The sequence below is a fragment of the Epinephelus lanceolatus genome, chromosome 23 (genome assembly GCF_041903045.1).
Source record: "Epinephelus lanceolatus isolate andai-2023 chromosome 23, ASM4190304v1, whole genome shotgun sequence".
Lineage (NCBI taxonomy): Eukaryota > Metazoa > Chordata > Actinopteri > Perciformes > Serranidae > Epinephelus > Epinephelus lanceolatus.
Genome location: NC_135756.1, coordinates 21,602,772 through 21,625,981, shown reverse-complemented (window position 1 = coordinate 21,625,981; position 23,210 = coordinate 21,602,772). Strand labels below are relative to the sequence as shown.

The 23,210-nt window shown below is 41.7% G+C and overlaps 2 protein-coding genes across 13 annotated transcripts in view; one reads left to right on the top strand and one right to left on the bottom strand.

The window, feature by feature from the left end:
- lrmp (lymphoid-restricted membrane protein) overlaps positions 1-16,048 on the top strand; it is a 52,315-nt gene extending 36,267 nt beyond the window's left edge. For 3 of the 11 annotated variants that reach the window (XM_033614159.2, XM_033614158.2, XM_033614160.2), the window contains exons 24-39: positions 4,019-4,065; positions 4,221-4,309; positions 4,413-4,606; positions 5,566-5,650; positions 5,855-5,909; positions 6,006-6,033; positions 7,070-7,210; positions 7,492-7,626; positions 7,775-7,922; positions 9,298-9,353; positions 9,466-9,534; positions 9,996-10,054; positions 10,305-10,403; positions 12,641-12,769; positions 14,106-14,260; positions 14,987-16,048. In XM_033614159.2, coding sequence (XP_033470050.2) covers positions 4,019-4,065; positions 4,221-4,309; positions 4,413-4,606; positions 5,566-5,650; positions 5,855-5,909; positions 6,006-6,033; positions 7,070-7,210; positions 7,492-7,626; positions 7,775-7,922; positions 9,298-9,353; positions 9,466-9,534; positions 9,996-10,054; positions 10,305-10,403; positions 12,641-12,769; positions 14,106-14,260; positions 14,987-15,129 — 1,632 coding nt within the window. In that variant the 3' untranslated portion in view covers positions 15,130-16,048. Of the gene's footprint in view, positions 1-4,018; positions 4,066-4,220; positions 4,310-4,412; positions 4,607-5,565; positions 5,651-5,854; positions 5,910-6,005; positions 6,034-7,069; positions 7,211-7,491; positions 7,627-7,774; positions 7,923-9,297; positions 9,354-9,465; positions 9,535-9,995; positions 10,055-10,304; positions 10,404-12,640; positions 12,770-13,472; positions 13,500-14,105; positions 14,261-14,986 lie in introns of all 11 variants that reach the window. The other 8 variants (XM_033614163.2, XM_078165268.1, XM_033614161.2 and 5 more) reach the window with 8 other exon arrangements.
- Positions 15,982-23,197, bottom strand: dnai7 (dynein axonemal intermediate chain 7). 2 transcript variants are annotated; one of them, XM_033614168.2, is made up of 17 exons: positions 23,160-23,185; positions 22,283-22,300; positions 21,972-22,056; positions 21,632-21,720; positions 21,409-21,513; positions 21,059-21,196; positions 20,792-20,926; positions 20,517-20,620; positions 20,174-20,332; positions 19,898-20,057; positions 19,729-19,819; positions 19,371-19,537; positions 19,130-19,289; positions 18,707-18,921; positions 18,450-18,608; positions 16,522-16,635; positions 15,982-16,424 (listed from the first exon to the last, which is right to left on the bottom strand). In XM_033614168.2, the coding sequence occupies exons 1-17, from the start codon at positions 23,160-23,162 to the stop codon at positions 16,149-16,151; spliced, it is 2,178 nt and encodes a 725-aa protein (XP_033470059.1). In that variant the 5' UTR covers positions 23,163-23,185; the 3' UTR covers positions 15,982-16,148. The 2 variants fall into 2 exon arrangements, with proteins under 2 accessions (XP_033470059.1, XP_033470060.1); XM_033614169.2 differs by lacking the exon at positions 22,283-22,300 and having other exon boundaries at positions 23,160-23,197.
- Positions 23,198-23,210: the final 13 nt, after the last annotated feature.

Below are 23,210 nucleotides of genomic sequence, written 5' to 3'. Positions count from 1 at the left end.
TAACAGCTGAACGTAGTGGTTCACAAAAGACAGAAAAAAGCAGAGAAGGAGAAGAGAAGGTTGAAATAGGATGAATAGTGAATATTTTGGTTAATTTACAACTTATGTTGAAATTGGCATTTTGCTACAAAAACTTAATGCAACACATCTGGTTCTTGTGCATATATATATATATATATATATATATATATATATATATATATATATATATATATATACACACACACACAATGCTAATGCTAATCTGAAAACCATATAAACTAAACAGAACTAAAATGTCAGAAAGATTACTTGAAAAATTAAATGAAATCACAGTATCCTAGCATGCAAGTTTGTTTAACACTTCAAAAAACAAAAGATATTCAAGTTTTGTGTTGTCCAATATTGATTTATTATTACATATTGACTCTGAATATTGAAACGGTTTCAATACTCATTTTCTGCAGTACTGATACACCGGTCGAAGCTGCGTGTTTTTTGCTGTCTCTTAAACCCCTTCTCCAGCAAATTTGTTCCGGTTCTTGAATTTAAGGATTCTTGGAACCTTGGTGCTGTCTAACAAACCCGCCCACGTTCCCACCATTTTTGAGCAGAAACATTGTAATCAAGGATGTATCAACAGAGGCCGACACAAACTGTAGGATTAACGTTTGTTTTGTTATTACTGATATTTGTTTTTGTTTTTTAACAAAAAAGGAAACAAGCATGGAGCAACTATTAATGAGACCGCTGCATGCCCTTTTTATCTGATCATTTCTCACTTGACTTCTTCATTCTCCATCCTCTGTTTCGACCTGTAGAATGTGACATGCCCACTGATATCGTCACAGTATGCACTTCAGGTCAAGGAAAACCTGCTATTTTTTGGTTTCAGCTGAGAACCAAATATTCAAGTTCTGAACCAAGTAATTTGTGGTTGAAATGCTCTGAACGGTTTAAAATTAGGTGCAGGAACCAGAACAGAGCCAGCTTCATGTTGGCGGAAAAGGTGTGAAAGTATTAATTTTTACTACATTACTACATCATTTGGCTGTTCTATGCTATTAACAAAGAAAAGAAATGTCGTCGTTGTGATGTGTTAGCCTTGTTAGTTTTGTCAATTCATGCCAGATAATGGTATTGAAAATTGATATTTTTCAAGGCATTATGTCAAAGTTAGAATTCCCAGTATCATGACAACACTTTTGGAGTTAATATGACATCACACAGTTTATATTTGAGAAGCTGAAACTACAAGTGTGTGGCATTTTTGCTTGATAAATGACATTAACCTCACCAAATGTGATTACCACCTGTTATACAGAAGCAGAAGCATTTATCAAAAGGATGACAGTGATGTTCAGAAGCGTGTTAACAAAGCGTGGACACAGTGGATCATCACTGTCTCCTCTGTCTCTCTGGACCAATTAGTGTTTACAATGAGCTGCTTTGATGCGTGCTCCATACAGTAAGATTGCTTCATGGTCATTATGTCCAGCCTTTTGTGGATGGTCTTGCAGTGTTTTCATGTTGGAGCCAAGTTGTATTGTGATGCTGGTTCACCACAGTCTGGTTTGCATCCTGCTGGGAGATCGATCAGCTTGGTTTATTTAGTCTGCTACCTGCTGGTGGCTGCTGGACTGCCTCCCTGCGGAGAGATGGGAGGCGAGCCAAGAAAGGCAGGCTCAGACACTGTACATCAATAAGATGTAGTGTTAAACTCATACATGCTTGGTCAAGAGAGGTTTTCAACCAAATCTAGGCTTTTTTGAATATAATTTAAGAATCTGGTTGCAGTCCTCCTGCAGAGAGAAGGAGGTGAGTTTTTGAAATCATTTGGATATATTCAAATAGTAGTTTTACATGTAAATGGCAGATATTTTCAATAGGACTTCTCCCCATTTTTGTGTTGGGGAACACAGTCTAGACAAAAGGAATTATTATTTATCACAGCATTATGTCAGTTTATACTTGGATTTTCAAATTATTCAACATAAGGTGGTATAAACTCACATTTGTTCAAGTAGCATAAAAACTTATAGCACAACACAACAGCGACAATACGTATGTCAAAATACAATATTTAATAGAGTGCATTAACGAGGCAATAATATTTAATCTATAATCTGTGGGTTAAATGAAGCAGCTGCAACTCACCATGACCACTTCCTTTATTCTAGGTTTAAAAATCGTTTAAAGAGAAGGGTTTCAAGTTTGAGCTTGGCTTGCAAGTCATTCCAGGACCAGGGATCGTAGTAGAACAGACTTGTTTTTCCAGCCTCTGTGCTGGTGTCAGGCACTTAAAACTGAAGCCATTCATGTGACATAAGATTATGACTGCTTTGCAAAGATAAAAACTTCTGGCTCAGGTAAGTTGGAAATTTACCTGAGATGATTTTATAGACTCGAATGTACCGTTGTTGTAACCTGCACAAAGTGAATGATGCTGTATGAGGAACAATGATGGGTTCTGAAGTTAGATTTGGTCAAGCTTGGACAAGGTGGACGGTGAGGCAAACCTGGAAATGGTATGCTGCCTGCTTTGTCGTTTCAGTGAATTGTTGTTAAGATCTGCAACAAATAAAACAACTTGTGAACACACCTTGAAAAAGCCCAGACTTCATCTCACAGGACTCTTGTGTCCAGTGTTGATCCATTTTGTGACATGGCCAGTCAGAGTTGATTAAGCATATCTTTTAACTCTGGCAGTGGCATGCACCAGTGACACTGACCTCACTAATGTACTGATTCTTTCCACTTCTTTCCACACGAGCTTCTGTGACATGTTCTGCTAGAGCTACATACACCCGGCAAATCATCTGTGGTTTTACGAGGTCCAGAGAGTTCCTCCAGAGCCTCTAGGGCACCAATTATCAAATCATGCCTGTTTATCACTAACAGTTGAATCACACAATGACATAAGACTGTTAAATGTTTTTGTAGTGTATTATTTTACGGGTCATTTTAATGACAGTACTCGCTTCCTCACATGCAAATGTTCCACCAAAACAGTGTCAGCCTTGACACACTTTGCAAGAGCACCGTCGCTGCATCCTGAGCTCAGTGTTGCCCAAGATGATTGTGATTGGTCTAACGCAGTCGTTCACAACTGGTCCAGCCACGGGGTCCAGATTTCTCCTTAGTCACCATTTGAAGGTCCACACAGTTTAATATATTCAGCGTCATACTTGGGTTTGACCATGTCATTGAGCTAGTTTGCTGTCCATGTTAATTAAGTACAGTACTTGAGTAAATGTACTTAGTTACATTCCTTCACTGCTGATGACACCTTACATTCAGTATAGTTTATTCAGTTTATTCAAAGATTTGGTGTCCGCAGTGACACAACAAGGATGTTTTCCTAAGACATGATTGTGTGGTTATAAAAATCAAAGTTTATCGCTGTATTCTTGGATGGAGGATTGCACAATTTCAACTTTTGGTATGAAGCTATTGGAGACACAATCAAATTAAACAATGTGTTGGAGAGCAGCAGCCAGCTTTTTGCTTCACACTTTGTTTGGATGTAAAACGACACAAAGTCTCAGATTTTGTGTTCGGTGAAAAGGTAAGGCAGCTCTCTACTATTTTGAGCTGTGTCAGAACGGATATTATGCACACTCATTACACAATATCCTGCTGCTTTGCTCTGAGTGCTCACCTTGCTCCATTGTGCGTGTGTGTTCACACTACTGTGTATGCACGCAGTCCGCCTCCACTACTTAGCACTTTGCCAGTGTTAACGTGTTCTCTGAGCACCCCTCTCAGCAACACACACTCACACTCTCAGAGCTGCAGGGCTCTCCATGAAGCAACACATTATATAAGGAATCAGCCCAATCTTTCTCTTCAACTCACTGTCGAGCTTAGATAGTGTTTAACTGCCATGGGACAGGTACGCTACATGTATGTGGACGTGTGTGTGTCTTTTAATCATTGACCGTTTCTTGTAATGTAGAGCAGAAAAATGTGCTGCAAGGCCACCTGTCCTTTTCTCACCCACTCCCTCCTTCTCGCTTTTTACTTTTGTCCATGTCAGAGCGTGAGCCGGGATCAGTCGGCAGACAGATCAGCAGCGGAGGACAGGTGAGTGATTCACTGTAACAGGAACTAGAGATTTTAGTGATTTGGTAAAGAGAACTTAACGTCTAACTGTATTTTTATAGAGAAACATTAAGGTTTAGATTATTTTTTTTGCATATGCTTTAGTATTGTATAAAGGTTCACTGTGTGTGTTCCAGCACGTGTCTGCTACCTGTGTTGGTCGAAGAGGAGGAGAGCGTGCAGGACAGTGCAGCCGAGGTGCCAACAGTAGCCGCCAGCATGGAAGGTAGGAAGACAAACTCAGACTTGTGTGTAAGCTAACCGTTTGTTTACGCCTTCTTACATCTACGTGCAACTTTGACCACCCACACACCAACTCCTCTATCCAGGGGCCGACCGGCTCACCGGCAGCGGAGCAACCACTTTCTCCGACAGCAGCTCTCCTCCATCAGGATCGTCCATCACACATGGCAGCCAATCAGGGGGCGGCATGGGCAGTGTGACTTCTGACCCCGGCCAATCTGTGGACAGTGCAGCCAAAAAGGACTCCCTCCCTCTCAGTGGCAAAAATAAGAGGGAGCTGGTAAGTTTTTCTGCTTCCATTTTCTTCTAAATTGACTGTTGGATTATTAATTCATCATAATAATAGTAATTTGCTTGACTACTGTTGAAGTTGATCACCTTTTTTTGTGCATATCAGGGTCATTATATTGTAGTTTTTGCATGTTACCTGTTTTTATTTTTATCTAAGGTAGCAATCAAATTGAATGCCACATTTTGTTTTTATCATAACAATTGTTATATCTACTACCAGACCCTTAATTGAGTTCAGAACAGAGTTTGTAGCGGGATGTATGTCATACAAACAATATTATTTTCAGTTATTGTGAGTAAAGAGAGCCATCCTAATGCATTAAAAAGATTTACAGATACACAAGTTAGTCATTGTTCAGTTTTATATTTACCTTTTGATGCATCGTTTCTGTTTATGATTTTGTTTTTGTTTTTTATCTCTTCTTTTTTATTATCTTCTTCGCTCTAGCTTAGCTTAAAACAGCCTCAGAGTAGATCTGATAAAACACCAGGATCATGTTGAACGGAGCTGACGTCATCAAGATAACATTTCTTTTTTTGTCAGTTATGAGATTGTGCCATCAGTAACTTCATGTGACCTGAAGAGAAATGCCGTCTTTCCAGCTGTGTGAGTGTGTGTATGTGTGTGTGTGTGTGTGTGTGTGTGTGTGTGTGTGTGTATGAAAGAGAGAGGAAGGAAGGAAGAGTGTATGTTTTCACTTTAGCTCCACTCAGGATCAGATCATTCAGAATCAAGAACCAACGACACTGCCAGCTGCTTTGAATCTTCACGTTTCACCTTTATTATGTAAAAACCATTGAAGGAGAAAGGAGGGTAGGGAGGGAGCGAGTGAAGGGAGCAATATGGATGTTGAGGGCGATGTGAGCATGGAGAGATCGGAGTTAAAAGGAGATAAGGAGGGGGAGATTGAGCAGAAGGAGGCAGTAATGTTTGTCCGGACCCTGCAGGAGCTGTCCCGCAGCATGGAGGCCATCAAGGAGCACAAGGTTCAGGATGACCAAAGTGAGACCAGCGTGGCCACTGAGAAGGAATGTATGTGTGATATACTCATTGCACACTGTTATGTACTAAATATTATTTATAATATTCACCACTTGTCTTTTGATACCAAATTTAATTCCATTTTTAAATGAGTGCTTTTACATTTACTCTTTTAAAATCTAGATGGTGATTGCACCATTTGACCAGGTGTTTGTTTTGTCATGATTCATAAATGAATCTTACTTCCCCTTGTAGCTGAGATGTCACTGATCTCAGGCACCACCAGTCCTGTCCAAGAGGACAGGAACAGGTGAGCAAGCACCTGAACACTTAAATCCATAACTATCCATGTGTGCATGTAATAAGACTTGTCACATTGTCCTCATTGTCCTCTCTTTATCTGCAGCCTGTCCCCTAATGACAAGGAGATTGAGGTATGTGTACCATTAGATCTTGCAGACACTTTTTAAGCATCTGTGGTATCAAAAAGACACTTTGGGATTATGTGTGTTTGAAAGTAGATTTTGAAAGCCACAAATCAGTCTCGATCATCATCTCGATCTTCATAACTTTTTGTTAGTTGTCTTAATGTATTAATTTTCATTCTGAAAACACAGCCTTAACTGTGCATCCATCAGAAATGTATAGAGTGGTGCTGGGGTAATGTTTTTCTGTAGGCCATCCTGGAAGTTCCCTCGACAAAAAGCCTGTGGGATTTTTCCATTGGATTTTGGATTATTGCAGAAAATAACATCAGTACCAAACAAGAATTTATGACACATTTTTTCAGCAAGAATATCTTCACAAATTAACACCACCTTTGTGATTTTTTTAAGTGTAAATGCAATCGCCAGAAGTAAAAAGCTGACGTTAGGCTATAAACAAACTACACCACAGTCGCATGACTTCTCATCACCACCACAATGACGCTGTAAAGCTGTGGTCAGCGATAGTGTTCTCTAGTCTCATTTAGCCACTTTTTAGCAACCTCCTGGGTGGGTCATTTCTGACACTTCCTCAGTCAAACCTTAAAACTGAATGTGTTTGGGCCCCTCAGTTGTGGAATGACCTGCAAGAGAAGATCAGGAAAGCTAACACATTGTCCTCCAAGTCACTTTTAAAAACTAATTGTATGTAAAGCACTTTGTAATTTCTTTGGAAAAGCACTTTATAAAAAAGTTATTGTTATAACCACGCACATGGAATGTAACTATATCATTGTGATCATGCACTGATAGGATTCTCCTGAAGTGTGGGGTTTTCAACAGGGAAGTGCAGGAGTTTCATTGTTTATGTGGTGTAGCTTTTCAACCTGCACAGTAATGCTGTCTGTGATAGAGGAAACTCTTATGGTTATCAAACAAGGAAACTTTAGAGATGGTCAGCGTGTCTGCTTACAGGCAGGATATAAAGCCAAATACCGTATGCGTGTCCAGCAGTAAGTGCCAAGTGTCTTTTTCGTGTTTTCAGGCGGAGTTCCAGCGTCTGGCGCTGGGCTTTAAGTGCGACATGTTCACCCTGGAAAAGAGACTGCGGCTGGAGGAGAGGTCACGTGACCTGGCTGAGGAGAACGTCCGCAGGGAGGTGTCCAGCTGCCAGGGCTTACTGCAGGTCAGTGTACATACAGTATGTGTATAGCTGTTGAGCTTTCCGATGGAGCACTAGCTAAAGTTTTGCTCCATCACCGGTCAAAATTGCATGAGCTGCATGAATCTGAAACACAATATAGTAGATAAAATGGATTTTGCATCTTGTTCTGCAGCTTTCCTCTTGTATAGATACAAAAATCTGCCCTGCATGAATAGGGATCAATTCATTATCCTGTAAATGAAAGTGAATAAGGTGATGGTTAACTCTTTGTGTCTTTTCTCTCCTGTCTTCTCTTCTCCAAGGCTCTGACTCCTCTGTGTGAAGACGACAACCAGTCCATGGAGATCATCCAGAGGCTCCAGAAGAACCTGGACATCCTCATCCAGTCCATGACCAGGGTTTCCAGTCGCTCGGAGATGCTAGGAGCTATTCACCAGGTGAGTGATAAGTCACAGATAATGTGTATGCCATCACTGTGTGATGAATCTATGAGTTTGTATTCCCGTGCCAACAATAAAACGAAGTGTACTGTATGTTAATTTTGATTCTGATGATTTAACGGAGCCTTGTGTGTGTGAACGTCAGGAGAGTCGTATCGGTAAGGCTGTGGAGGTGATGATCCAGCATGTGGAGAACCTGAGAAGGATGTACACCAAGGAGCACGCTGAGCTGCTGGAGCTGAGAGAGGCGCTCATGCAGAACGAGAGGTCGTTTGGATCACAGACTGAAAGAGGTAGGGAATGGTTACACGGTAGTTACATACATTAATGGTGCAACACACTTCTGGACCCCATTACTTTGTAAAACTGGGGTAGGCTGTAGCTCAGGAGGTAGAGCTGTCGTCTACCAGTTGGAAGGTTGGTGGTTTCAATCCCCTACGTGTCGAAGTGTCCTTGGGAAAGATAATAAACCCCAAATTGCTGTGAGTGTACGTGAATGATTATCTGATGAGCAGGTGGAACATTGTATGGTAGCCTTGGCCACCAGTGTAGGAAAGTGTGTGTGAATGGGTTGAATGGTGCCTGTAGTGTAAAATGCTTTGAGTCTAAGACTAGAAGAGAGCTAAACTTTTTACCATTCCAGTACTGATTTTACCACTTATGTACTTCTTTGTTCTGATATTCAGTATCTTGACTTGCGAACTTAAAGTTTCTCTTCTGGCATTTTAAACTCAAAATAATTACACATGTGTAATTACATGTCTCAAAATGGCGTAGACGTAACTCATCACCTTTGCCTAATTTAGTATGCACAGACGAAGTAGTATGCAAATGAGTCCCAGTCTCTATACCCAACCACCCTTCAGCCACCTTAGACTCTGCTCATCAACCACACAAACCTCTGCTTGTAAACATTTGGAGATAACATGAACCATTGGCTTGACTACATAAAGAAGAAGCTAATTATGTGTTGCTAATGTTAGATAAATCTTGTACCTGATCGACAGTGCTGACAAGTTGAAGTGAAAGTAAAAGATTAGCTTGCTTGATAGGTGGCTACACCTGCTTCTCCTCTGATGTCCCTTGTTTCACCCCTTGTAGATACATTATTAAAAAGCTAATACAATATAACTTGTCATCAGACATAGCTGATGGGGTCTGAGACTGTATTTCAGCCAATGTGTTCCGCCTCTCCACACAGACTGTTCACCTGCTGTTCAAACGTGATTGGTCAGCACCACTCAGACTACAAATGGAAACCAGAATGCAATCTTGTCCCGTCGCCTACATATGCAGAATCTGATTATAGAAATTACTTGTTATGTCTCGTAGCATATAAAAAAAAACCATATGGACATGTTTACATGGTTAGAAAAACTTGAGCTTGAAACTTGATGTGCTAATAGTAAGAAACTATAAGCAAATACACTAAAATTTCTCTCTAGAACTAAACAAAGAAAAGAAAAAGCCGATGGATATTTGAATGCAGGTTTATAATTTTCTTTAGCTGTGATTATTGTAGAACCTCCATATAACAGTGTCTGGCTCAATATAGTAACAAACCCATATCACCCATACTGTACTGTATGTATGTGTGTATACTGTATGTTGTTCAGTGATGACACACACAAACAGTGTTTAAAGTAACTATATTTTTCCTCTTTCCAGATGACTTCCGTGGCAAGAAGCAGAACACACAGTACTACAAGGTCAGCGGCATTAAGGTCACATATGATCTCTTCATCTCCTTATTCAGGACTGATTTTTGCTATATGTGTTTGTAAAGTTCATCTGTGTATTTGTTTTCTCCTCTTTTTCCTTTTCCTCCCCAAACAGTCGTCATCCCGGCGGGTCAGCATAGCAGCAATCCCCCGCTCTGGTGGAGGCAACATGCACTTTGACATGGTGAGGACGATGCTGCCATCGCTTTTATCCAACCAGAGAGATCAGAACAGATCATGTGGCATGCCCTTTGGTTTGAGACAGTCAGCCAGTGGGCTTTTTACACTCTTAACACAGCAAAGTCAATCCAAAGCTTGCTTCTCTAGAAAGCTTCCTGCAATCTGAGTGCAGATTGCACCCTAAGGTCGATGGAAAGTTAAAAAAAAAAAAAAATCATCCCAAAAGTGTCCACAGTGTATTTTCAGGAATAAATTGATTGCTGCCTCCGTAAATAGATATCCACTTTTTAAACTGTAAATAAAACTTATGTTTTTGTCATTGTTTTAAATGCTACAATTTGTATGTTCTGTGTTCAGTGTGAAGTCTCAAACCATGGTGAGGCTAAATGCATGCAAAATGTAACACATGTTTTAGTATGATGGAAAATGGATCATGACTGACATTGTTTGATTTTCCCTCCACAGTCCAAAACACAAGACTGCACAGACGCTGAAGCGGAGAGACTGACCAGGCGATCTCCATGGTAGGTATTTGTATTTGTGTGTGTTAATGCCTGGATTGTAATATGTAGAGTGACATGAACATAATGTAGTCTGTATGTGAAAGGGAGGTGTGCTTAGATTAACAGTAAGGGATACTGTGTAAATTACTCAGCCTGTTTCTGGTGTGCAGGAAGCTACTGGCTTTCCTTCTCAAGCCATCAAAGCTTGCTGTAACATGACATGAGGGTTGTTGTTGTTGTTATGCCCCTTTGTGATAACGATGGTTTCCAGGAATGTGGCAGGGAAGAGCGGTGCGCGCCCCCCTCTAAAGCGCTTTGTTAGCTCTGCGGCCTGGGTTGACACTGAAGAGCCCTCTCTCATGATGAAGGGGTAAGACATGCCAAGAAGAAGGGTAGACGCTAGAATGTACTCACCGAGGACCAACAAACTGCGCAGGTGTCAACACTTGGGCTTCAACACAACTCAACAGTTATTTGACCATTGCTACGACACGACATTTGAGTAAATAAATGAGGTCAAATGCAGCAATACATGAAGACATGACTCATCTTATAAGTAATGAGATATAACCCTAAACCAAGCCTCTCTGTAAAGGAACAGTGTGTAGGATTTAGGGGGATTTCGTGCTACCTAGCGATAAGACTTGCAGATTGCAACCAGCCTAATCTTCTCTCAGTGAAAATTCTGTCAGTGTTGGCCTCCTCTTCTCCAAAACAAACAAACCTGGTGACAGAATAAAGCAGTTTCTTGTTTAAAAATCAGTGTTTTTCAGAAGCTCAAGTCGCAGAGCAGCTTCTTTGGTGGCTGACGCGCAAACGACCCTGTCTAGAACCAATGTTTGGTTAATCCTTTCTGGGCTACGTTAGAAACATGGTGATGCAACACAGCAATCTCCGTAGGCTACACAAGGACTTGTTCCCTAATGGCTCATGCTAAGATAACAAAAGCACAACAATTCTTATTTTCAGTTGATTATACACTAAAGCAGTGTTTCTAAATGATCTGTGGTAAACTTCCCTCCATCTTACCTAGATCTCAAACTCCCCTCAAAGCGAAACTCTGCCGGATGACATGAATGATGCAAAATGGGTCATCTGGCAGAGGTTCGCTGGCTCTCCCGAGTTGTTGCTTGAACTACAGGCTGCACCTCTGCTTTTTCGTATTGCCTGCCACCCCGGACTCAAAGAGTATAGAAGCAGAGCAAGACCCAAAGTTGCCCCTCTCTCACTCTCAGACCAAAAATCAAATATAAATCAAGGTTATGTTACTGTGTTGCCTATTTCTCACCTAAAATGTTTTCATAAACGTATTTTAGTGCACTGTTTAGCTGTAATAGTGAGAGTTTTTGAAACAGTAAGTGGGCGCCATACTGTAACACATAATAGTTTGTTGCCAGCCGATCGCCATTGTTTCAAATGGACAAGTTTGCACAACGGCACCCACCAGCAGGAGCGTTTATTGGTCCAGTATGGCGGTGGCAGTGCACTCCTGAGCAAAAGTGAATGCCTGCTTTCTCTGATCATGTAACAACAATTTCAAAGTATTTGTATCTTTCTACTGCACTGACAGCCCAGTTTTATGAAAAGACCAAATCCTACGCACTGAACCTTTAACCTAATCCTTTATTGCTAGCTACCTAAGCTAGTGACATGCTAACTAAGGTGTTGACACTTGCACAGTAGGTCTTTTTCGTTTGGGGACTACATTCCAGCATCTGCCAAGAAGAGGGGAACCACGCTGGCTGCGTCGCACAAGTATTTTCACAGTGGCCCCAGATGCATAAAGATGGCAGCTTTCTGGTGTGACATCATTACCATCAGTGTGACAGTGAAGAACACTGGGAGCGTTCAGTCCATCCAGTTTTGTTGTGGTCAAGTTTACATCTCTCCAAGTCACTTTGCAATGGGTGTTGTGTGGAAGTAAAAAGCAGTGTAATGCAGCACTAATACGAGGAAAAGATTAAGTACAATTAAATAACAAATCTGAAAGTTTGAAAGAGAATATTTTAGTTGCTAATATCTCTGAGAGGGTAAAGCTTAGACTGCTTGAACAAACTCAAACAACATGTTATCCTTTGAGACAAAAATCAGTGATGATGACGTCCAACCACACAGCAGCCATCTTTCATGCATCTGGTCCCTCCTTGCATGGGAAAGTGTTTATCAGAGGCCAACATCATTTTTTGACATTTTCCAAAGCCATCACCTTTTTTTTCTTTGCGCATTCATAAAAAGTAAAGAGGCTGGGTTGACTTGTTTCTTTCTTTTTTGTTTTTATTGGCATCATGTTGCTTTCAAATGTTTGGATGAGGACAGTAGAATTTATTCTATTTAACTAGCTAAGTCAAAATTTCTTTAAATGCTCTCCAAATATCTGAAAGGTTGTGAAACGGCTTTGTGGTGATATATTGGAGCATGTATATTGAGTTGCTGGGCATGCATTGTTATATTGCAGGGGTCTCTAAATATATCTTTGTGTTCAGCAGGAGAGCGTCTGTTGGCCGCATATGCATGACGTGCATGTGTGCATGTGCACATACAGTACCTGTATTTGAATGTGCAATTGAACAGTGTGTTTGTGAATGCCTGACCCACGCGTGCCCACAGGACGGCGTACGACAACACCGACTGCCAGTCGGAGGACGAGCAGAAGGAGGAGCCGGTGGCAGAGAGGAGGAGGTCCAGTCTCAGTGAGCTGGGCAGCAAACTCACCTCCCTCATTCTGCCCCTCAAGACGTTAGTCCAACCAAACACCCACCTCTAGCCTACTGCAGCTCCACTTTCTGCAAGAAAAGCTAAGAGGCTAGCTACATAGTGGAAGACTTCATCATTTAGCTCCACTGAGGTTCCAGTAGCTGCGAACAGAAAGTTTTGTTCTCTGGAGACTTCAATGTCAAGGATTTCCTACATACCGGCTGAATTTTTTTTCTGTAACTTGTAGTAGCAAGAAGAAAATTATGTCTCATTTAATATGAGATTAACACTTATGTGTAACATGAGTATGGAACCTCCTAAGTGATGAAGCTCTTTCATTATATGGGTCTGTGCTGGACTAGCTTCCTCTTTGCTGCAGGGGCTCAGCGGCTTTTAATCATGTTAACAATATTTTCACTGGAAGGGCCAGAAATGAACAATTTTACTTGCTGTACACTGTCTTGAGATCAGTGTATGTCGGTGTGACATAAGCTTTGTGATTTGTGTTTCATGCATGGATCTCAAGCTCTTGATTTGCAGCTAACAAAGACAACTAATTCATCTTTACTCGCCTTGGTCTTGTGTGTGTGATTTACTAACATGTTCAGCCACCTTGATGATTTAATGTGCTGCTACACTTGGACCATTTTCTTTATTTTTGTGGGGCAACTGAGTAATTTGTGCAAACAGATCATGTGTTTTTCTGAACTGTCCTTTCCTCTTTTCTTCCCTCCACATTGCTCAGGAGTCAGGATGAGCTGTTTGTAATGCTGTAAGTGTGTAGGGAGGAGAGTCCAAAGTGGAAGTGCTTCTGGACTCTATCCCTATCCCAAAAAATTCAAAAAAAAAAAAAAAAATGCACGCAAAAGGCCTGTGTTTATCAAGTAGGAGTGCCAATCAAAAGCCACTTAGAACCTCACAGTGACTCTCTTAATGACTGTTAAGTGATTTGAAGCGGCACTCCTACTGCTGACAGACTCCAGGCCAAAATTGACGGCTGCCTTTTCCTCACCAGTCGACGCTCGAATCCACCTCCATGCCAACTGCTATTAACTGCCGCTGACAGCTTTTTCATTACGCTGTTGTTGTGAATGGTTTTGCATCTTTGAAACCGTTTGAGACAGGTAGTAAAAACGCACTTCATCAAAGCCAACTCTAGATTGCATCAAGCTGCAGCTAATTCACTGCCTGCCACTCATTGCATTAGTTACCACAAATGACATACAATTTCTGTGATTTTATTCTCTTTCCTGTGAGTCATTTTTGGTAACTTACTCAATCTCTTGCTTGATATTGGATCATTTTTTTAAGATCTCTCATGCCTTATTTTCTATCCATCATGTGGTAACATTTTATTCTCTTTGGTTGCCCCCTCCAGCCCGAGCCCTTCCTCCAGCCCTACGTCCACAGACCCAGGAATGGCCCAGTCTTTTTCCAGCAGTCTGACCACCTCCAGGGCGGCCGCAGCAGCAGCAGTAGCCAGAGGCGGCAGAGGTCTCTGGCTTTGGTTGGCGATGGTGGTGGTGCTAGCAGGTACACCTAGTTTCTCTATAGTACTTATTTTAGGGTGATTCTTTTCTTGTAGACTAGTGGTCTTCAGTGTTTTTCAGGCCAAGGACCCACTACTATATTTATTGTATAAAACTGAGTCACACTTGATATAATTCGTTGAATATTTTCTTCTTCAGCTTATTGGCCAATATCTTTCAATAGCATATCAATTTTAGCTAATGGCAGCCCCCCTGCAGTAACTCTGAGGACCCCCCGTTGAAGACCCAGATTATAGACTGTATATAAAGATGAACAACACATCTCCACTTCCTCCAACTGTACAAAAACAAAGCCAAAATACCCCGGATACGGCCGCTGCCATCTTGCACTGGTGACTTCATTTGGATTAAGAGTCTGTGCAGTAGTAATTTGTTGCCATTTTGTTCCTGCCCATACACCTGTCTGACCAATTGCAAGCAGCACCATTGATCGTGAGCACGCAGACTGGCAGACTGGCAGACTGGCAGACCTAGCAGTCAATCATGATGTGAAACCCCTTTTTATAGCATCAAATGACTAATTAAACCAAACTTCAAAGAAAAATTAACACTTCTGACCCGAGAACTGTCATGCCATCCATCTTTATTATATAGTCTATGTCATCTACTTGGATTTAGCAACAGTAGAAACAAACTATACTGATTAAAGCTTGAACAAACTTCCGCCACTTATTCTATGTTGTGGTAAATATCCATGGTTCACCTGCAGCTCTCCTGGCGCTGCTGGCCAGCCTGGTGATGCAGCCAGCGGTAGATGCAGCCCCTGTGGGGACCGGGGACTCCTGGATGACCATCCAGCAGCTGCTGTGGCCCTACACAGGGCTCCGGCATAACGGACAGCCCCCCGTCTAGCCCCTGAGACCCGGGGTGGATGGTGCTACCGCCCATCAGCCCTCTGAAGAAACGATCTGTGCACTGGGGTGATGATGAAGAAAGTACAGTGTACCACGACTGAGCGGAGGCTGTTGGGATGTTTACTAGTGCCTGAAGATTTCCAAAACAAGACTCGCATTGATAGCACAGGCCAGGCCTCAGGGGATAGTTAACCCTATGGAGGATTTTATGCATCACATCACGTTTGCTAAACTAGTTAGTCTTTGAGTGTGTGTGTATGTGTGTCTGTTTTAAGAGATGAAGCAGTAACGTGGTTGGAAACCAGTGTCCCTTTACGGCGGGCTGCTCAACATCCAGAACACATCATGATGCAGTTTTCTTGTCAGCGCTGCTGGCAATTGTCTACGCGGACCTAACACAATCTGTCAAATCAGCTTCATCAGTCATCACAGCTGGTGCAGAGATGACCAATCATGTCACAACTTCATCTGAATGACAGCACTGATTCGCCAAGTCACACAATGGGCCTCTGTGCAGTTTTCCATTGACAAACATCATGGACAATGGCTTTTTAAACACATTTCATGCACTTGAGGAAACAAAGGACAATCAGCCTTTTTATTGGAATTTTGCAGAGGACATTTTATAACTTAAGTCTATAAACACTGGTAATAAAACTTTGATTTTAAGTGTTTTAAAATTTTTGAAATATATATTTATGAGTTTGTTAGTTTTGAGTGGGGATATGTGAATAACTGTTTATTTTTGTTAAGTTATAATTCTACATTGTTACAGTTTTAACACCAAAGGGTTTTTTATGTTTCTCTTTGTGTTCTTGCTGTGGTTGTCACCGTTTTCAACTTCATAGTCTTTTTTTTTTTATGTTCCAAAGAAGATGTGTGAAACTTTGCACAAATAAAGTAGCCAATTCTACAGTAGGAGACGTGTCTTCTTATGTGCATCCAAATGTTCATTTCAAATTCAGGGGTTAAAAAAGTATTGAATTTAAATGCAACCCCAGGTTAATTTCACACAGGTTATGAATACATGAGGGGTCTGGTGGCACAGAGCAGGCTCTGTACTGTATCAATATACATGTAATTACATTCTCTGGTCCTGACTATACCATCAGGGCTCATGTTGTCCTCAAGCATGTGGATGAAGGCGGAGTGAAACTCGCTTCCTGAGTAATGCTCTGGAGAGAAGGCTTCACTCTTCTCTGTCATCTCCAGCTTCTGACTCCTCTGAGCACCCAGCAGGTAGAGACTCCATGAGCCCTTAGGCACCGGGTCAGGGCCGTGGTGCTCACACGCCTGGCAGAGGAGAGGGGCAAAAACAATCAGGGCATTCCATGTTGGGAGAAAAAAGGGAGCATGCTGGATATAATGATCTATGTGTGAGGGAGAGTACCTGTATGACTAGATGCTCAGCTCCACATTTAGCATTCCACTTGCTCCATGAGAACGCGCAGGCAGAGGCAAAGAGGGCCATCTGTTCGTAGGCAGCATGTTCTGTAAGTGGGTCCTGAAGAGGAGAGGAACCACACGGCACATTTATAACATTGGAAACTGGTGGACTGCAGTCTGGTGATACACAAGTATAAGCTGAAAAGGTAAATCAGAGAAAGTGTTTGGTAGAATGTCACGATATACTGTCCCAGATTGATAAAAGATATCATTATCAATATCTGAGTACACTCTTTCAAAGAGCAATGGGCTTTTAAATCTTAGGAATATTCAGACATTGGAGTGTGAAACTCTGACAGAAAGCAGACGAGAACAGAAGCAGCACGACAAGAATTGACAGCATCTCGTGTCATATTCTTGTCTTTTTCTGTTCATTCAGTGTGGATACTGTGGAAAAAAAAATTCTTGTACGCTGTGGCCAAGTATTATAATGGTTGAGACAGCCCTGCTGTTTAAAATGTTGACATTCTTATCTAAATAAACACATAAACATGTAAACGCAAGGCCAACTACGTACGATATGTGGACATGATCGCACTGACCTTGATAAGTCGATAGCATAATTATTTTGACAGGCCCACCCAGGTTTACATAATTTATTGTGAGCAGGTTGTTTAGATGGAGGTAATTCTGTAGCTGATCCAGGCTGAATTATTATCTGCTCCATAGTGTTGTTTCGCTTAAGCTAAGGAAATGTTTGGGTTTTTTTTCATTTTCCAATCTCCTCTTTTAAATGTGAACAACAATCCAGACATGGTGCTACCTGCCTCTCCTAAAGAAACACAGATCTGTTTTTTTTAAAGAGCCATGCTAGCAGCATGGAGACAGCAATACCAATTGGCTGATCCAGACTAAAATACCTCAACAGCTGTTAGATGGATCATCATGGTGTTGTTGTACAGACATTAATGATCCACAGAGGATGAATCATACTGAGTTTGGTTTCATCTAGTTTTTGCTTTTGATTGAAATTCCAACAGCTATGGGAAGGATTTTAATGAAACAGATATTCCCTTCCCCTCAGTATAATTTTGATCAACTTTGATGGTCCCTTAAATTTTCATTTAGCACCATCATCAGGCAAGAATTTTAATTTGTCTAGTATTTTGGTTGATCACCAAATGAACCATCTTGGAAAGCTTATAACGTTGTAGGTCACAAATGAAGTCTACACACTGTTTGGTTCCAAATAACAAGTTTGTTTTCTTCTTAAAGGCATTTTTTTTTCTTTTTTAAGGCAAAGTTTTGATCTGCAAAATTCAGGATTAGCAAGCAGATGTTAGCATGCTAACCAGGGCTGGGTATCGGTGCTCAATATCTTTAAGGTATTGACCAAAATAATCCAATACCTGCGTTGGATCAATTTTGTACCCAGATCTAGAAAAAAACGACCCTTCGTATGGTTTTGCTTGCAACCTACGACAACAGCCACAACCCATTCAGTCTGTGGTGTGGTGAGGTTGACCACGGTGCAGTCGATGGAGTTGGCAGTTCAGATGCCAAGATGCCACCAAAACCTTTAAAAGTATGGCTGTACTACACGCCACTCCATTCACATGATTGGTGTTGAATGAAGTACTCTATTGGTATCAGTATTGCTTTAAAGGTACTGGTATTGGTAATGGTATCAAAAATTTTTTACCCTACGCAACTCGAATGCAAACACACTAAAATAAGATGAACATGGTAAATATATCATCTCTCACCTCCTGTCGCTTTTACAGGATATTTGGATACATGCAAGACTCTATTCTGCAACACTGGTTTGCCCATTTAACACAGAATTAAGAACATATCAAGCTAAACCTGCATCAAATCTAATACTGTATCTCTAGTATCTATTCTTAAAGCCAACAAGGAGAAGATGCACACCTTGCCGCAGGTGCTGACGTATTTCTCCGTGTACTCATTCACAAAGATGTTGATCCCTGAGTTGAGCATGGCTCTCTGGAGGGCGGGGCCACTCATCCACTTCCCCAACAGGTGAGAGAGACCTTTCTCTTGCTCCGAATGCAACATACACCGATTACCCTGTTGGTGAAATGGACACAAACACAAATTAAACAGTCAAGTTACATCTACTAATTTATTTTTATGTTATGTGCGCACAGAACTTTCCAGTCACTTACCTGGATGGTGATACTAAGGTCAATGAGTGCCCCGTTGATGGTGAAAAGAGCCGAGTCCTGCCCCAGTGGCCTAAGCTCCCAGCTCTGGAAGGGAAGGTTGGCGTACGTTTCCTGCATCAGCACAAAGGCCTGGAAGGAGTCCATCTTGAAGGAGATTTTGGCCTCTGCCTCATCATAAGACACGTCAGTGATGCCGTCCATCCTCCACTGCTTCACTGGATGAAAAAAAACAATTACAATGTCCATGAGTATATTATAGCATATTAGGGGGACAAAGTCAGAGACGAGATTGAGACAGTTTGGACATGAGCAAAGGAGAGCTGTTGGTGTATCTAGAGAAGGAGGATGCTGACGATGGAGCTGCCAGGTAAAAGGTGTGCTGCATATATATTATTATACATCATATGTTTCTGCATGACCTACCTGCAGCATCCCAACGAGCCACTTGGGGTGCTTCCAAGAAGACAACAGAGTCAGGCAGCATCACAGACACACCAACAGGAGGGCAGGTAAGAGCGTCATTGTCCTCCAAGTGAGCTTTCTCCATAGGGTAGGGGAACACCTGCAGCCCTTTTTTCAACACCTGGAAAAACATGGATAGTGATGTGTGAGGTCAACTATGTGAGGGTGTGAGCAGCAAACACTGAAACCCTTTTCTATGCACCTGTCTAATTTTCCAGCCATTGACGTAGCAGGCTTGTGGTGGCAGGTGAAACACATCATAGAAGAAGACCCCGCCCAGAGGTGTGAGCTGCATTAAGTCCACCACCTGGACACTCTCACCACGGTCCATCGCTGTCAGCTGCACTGATAGAGAAGTCAAGTCCCTAGCTGAAGAGAAAAAGAGAATCGTCCATCTTATAAAACACTATTAACTCAGATTTAGTTGTTGTTTGGTGTTAGTCCATGTATTAAAAGACCTGTCAGTTACTCTGAGTGACAGCAGGTTGCCATGCTGTGTGGTGCTGCTCTCTTTTTGTTTACATTTGGAGTGACAGGAAGTGTCAGGCTGGGCATCTTACCACCGAGCGCCTCCATCTGTGTCTGTATCTGGCTCCCTCGGCCTCCTGCAGGCTGGGCACTGGTTCTCGTCGACTGCTGACTGGCTGCACTCTTGAGTGAGATACACACTCAATAACAATATAAACTGCACACTGAATCTAGTAACCTAGATCAGTATTCTTTCTTTACCTTCATCCCTTCAGAACCATGCGTTGACTGCACCTCCTCGTCCACTCTCTGCTCCTGCTGCTGCACCTTGTCATCGTCCCTCACCTCTCCCTCTGCTTTTGTCTCCCCCTGCTCAGGTTCGTCTACGTCTGCTGGAACCTCCTCACCTCCTGCAAGCGACCTGGGACCCAACAGATGAGGCAAGAACACAGAGTTAAGGGAGTGTGGTTAGTATTAGCAGCATTTTAAGTATTCCTAGTAGTATTAGCAGACGTAAAAGCACCAACAGATGAGTACCTGTGGCTGGGTGAGCGTATTTTCAGGCGTGCCATCATGGCCAGCAAAGACAGGTGGTCATAACGTGTGTGGAGGATCCGTACGGCGATACTGCTCACAGCCAGCTGTTTAGGAAGCTCAAAGCCCAGGCCTGTCTCCTCAAAGTTAAAACCTTTAAACCTGAATTGACCCGATAAAAAGACAGAAAGACAAATACTAGATGCTTGAGCTTCCTGTTAAATATGAATGCACCAAACACAGTGTTGTGAGCTGCGATGGCCACCTCCTATGAGAGTTTTGGAGATGCTGCAGACTGTCACATTTAACCCAGATAATCTATCAGTGCCAGTTTTCCTCCACAAACCTTGGATTCTTGTTGAGGTTGGCCCACAGACACAGCGTAACGTTGTCATCTTTGACCACGGTCTGCATGTTGCCTGTTTCGGTGTCGGCGTTCTCACTGGCACTCTATGACCAGGTAGACACACGACACACTAAACAAGAATGTTTCCAACACTCTGCTTTCAACTTTGCAAATCACTAAGAGCAACCCATGCACACAATAATATACCATTTTATTATTATATAGCACTTGTGATATACACTAAGTGAGCACAAGTACAACTATGATTCTTATACCTTGAGGATCTCCTCAGTGGCGAGGTCGTGTTTTGAGTGGATTAGCTCCTGCAAATCTATGAGACCCTCCTGGTACTTCTGGCCCTCTTGGGGATCTGTAGCATCTCTGAGCAGCACCTCCAGCTCCTCCATCAGCTATAAGGGACAACATTTATGTATCTATTTATAAAATGGGCTTTTAATCAATTAATCAATAAGGAATAAATTAACTCCAGTTTTAATCAAATAAGTGCATGACATCTACACACCTACACTTCAAATACAGACCTGTAGAGCGGAGTAACACTGCTTGAGCACGAGCGTGATGTTGACCTCTGGGTCGTCTCTCCATAAGCTGATATATGTGTTAACATCCCGCTGTACTTCTGGGTCTGGTGCACCATCACAACGCATGTACCTCTCCCACTGGATACAAACAACATTAGTATTAACGTTTGTTAATATCATTATTTTTATATCAACAACATAGTTTTGTTTTCCCATGACTGTGTATGGATTAAAAAAAAAAGGCTTATTTGCAGTGTTTGCTTAGGAAAAACTGACCACTGGTAACAATACATGTGTTGTCCTTTTTTTAATGTGCAGTCTCCCTTTCACAAAGACAGGAACATACACACCATGGCTTTCTCCACAGCATCAGCTTTCCATTTGGTTACTGCAGTATGATTCTCCTCCAGTAGATGGCGGAGTTTGTTCAGCTCATCTTCTCTGCGCTCTCGATCCTGTCAGCAAAAGCATGCCCGTGAACATCTGCTGTGTGTTTCCATTTCATCAGTTTGGGTTTGTTTAAACCTGAATTCATCCTCATGATTGTTATAATATGTCATAGGGACATTTTACCTTTAACTCGAGCCTTTTTGTCTCCTTCTCCTTTTTCTCTCTTTCCAATCTTTCCTGCTCGTCTTTCTCTGCCTGCAGCTGGGCTTCCTCTGTAACACAAAAAAGCACATATGATGTGCATACCGTACAAAACACACACCCTTAAACTGCAGGAGTCATGTTAATTCCTGAGCAGTGACTGGCAGAGGCTCAAACAGATTATCAAACACATTACTTTCATCAGTACTCTGCAAACTCTCATGCCTCACACTAACCGCCTACACTGCATGAATGCCATTGCTTCCAACAAATACCTAATTTTTGCTACAGTTAGATTAACAGACACAGATATCTGGATTACCTTCCTCTCGCAGCCTCCTCTCCTCCTCCTCCTCCTGCTGCTGCTTGGCCTTCTGGGCCTTGGTAGGCTTACGGCCCTTGGATGACTTGAAACCAGCAAAACATTATAAATGAGTGTTTAAAACAGGGACAGCTCACTAGTACAAGTGTGACTAGAGAAGGGTTCATTACTGAGGTGAACAGTGAGTAAACACAGTGACGAGTGTGTTGGTTGGTATTCTCTATGCCTGGCTGCAAATATCTTCAACTACACACCTATTATAATCAGATTAATGCAGAACTCTAAATGTGCTGACTGACATTTGCTCATACCTTTCTTTTCTTGGGTGGCTATCAGTCACAGGAGAAAATACAGAGAGAAAGTTAAAGAAGGTTTAAAACATGCATTCAAGGCACAGGGGGAAAATAGTTAGAAAATTAAGGAAAGATAACATCAAAATTAAGGAATCATCCTGCTAAGGGACTGTTTGTTACTTATGAGAGGGGAGGGAGTAGTGCAAAAAGGGGGAGGCATGTCAAATATTTTCTAAGCACTGCGGAAGGACTAATGTTTTTTTTATTTTGGTTTAGGGGAGGAGCATACGATGGCTGTTTGTGTATTTATTTTATTTATTTTATTTTAAAATTGCCAAATTTGCACCATTTATTATATTAACAAAATTTTATACATGTACAGTAGAATTTAGAGAAAGACCCATGGAGACGGGGTTTATTTTTATTATTTTACATGTCTCATATAACATTTTTGGTGAAAAAACCAAGGCTTTCTTCAACTCCAGGATTGTTATCTTTGACTTATAACTTTCAAACATCAAAACATACTTTTTTTTTTAAATCTAACTTTAACAACTCAGTCAGGGTGGAGGGACGGTCATGAATTTTCCCTAGGTCACTCAGGGATGTTCAAGGAAAAATATTTGTGGCTTTAAAAAACAAACAAAGTCACACCCCAGCTACTCCCCTTCTCTGATAAGTACAGAACAGTACCTAACGCTCGCTTGGAAGCAATGCAGTATAACGTTAGCAGTGTTGTATCCTTTAAGTTGTTAGGTTGACTTTAGTCTTACTTTCTAGGTTTTGTAACGATGCTGTAGCTAATACTGTCAAACCCTGTGCTTTAAACTATTTGAATATAACATTGGTACACGGCCAAACGGGTAATTTATTCGAAAACTTTGTAAAAACTCACCATTTTGTAGCTAAAAAGCCCTGCGTGTCCAGGTAACCATAGAAACACTTA

Coding starts and splice junctions, on each gene's coding strand:
- dnai7 (XM_033614168.2), bottom strand. Junction 20,927..21,058: donor AGTGTTACTCCGCTCTACAG/GTCTGTATTTGA, acceptor TGTCCCTTATAG/CTGATGGAGGAGCTGGAGGT. Junction 20,058..20,173: donor ATACGCTCACCCAGCCACAG/GTACTCATCTGT, acceptor GTTGGGTCCCAG/GTCGCTTGCAGGAGGTGAGG.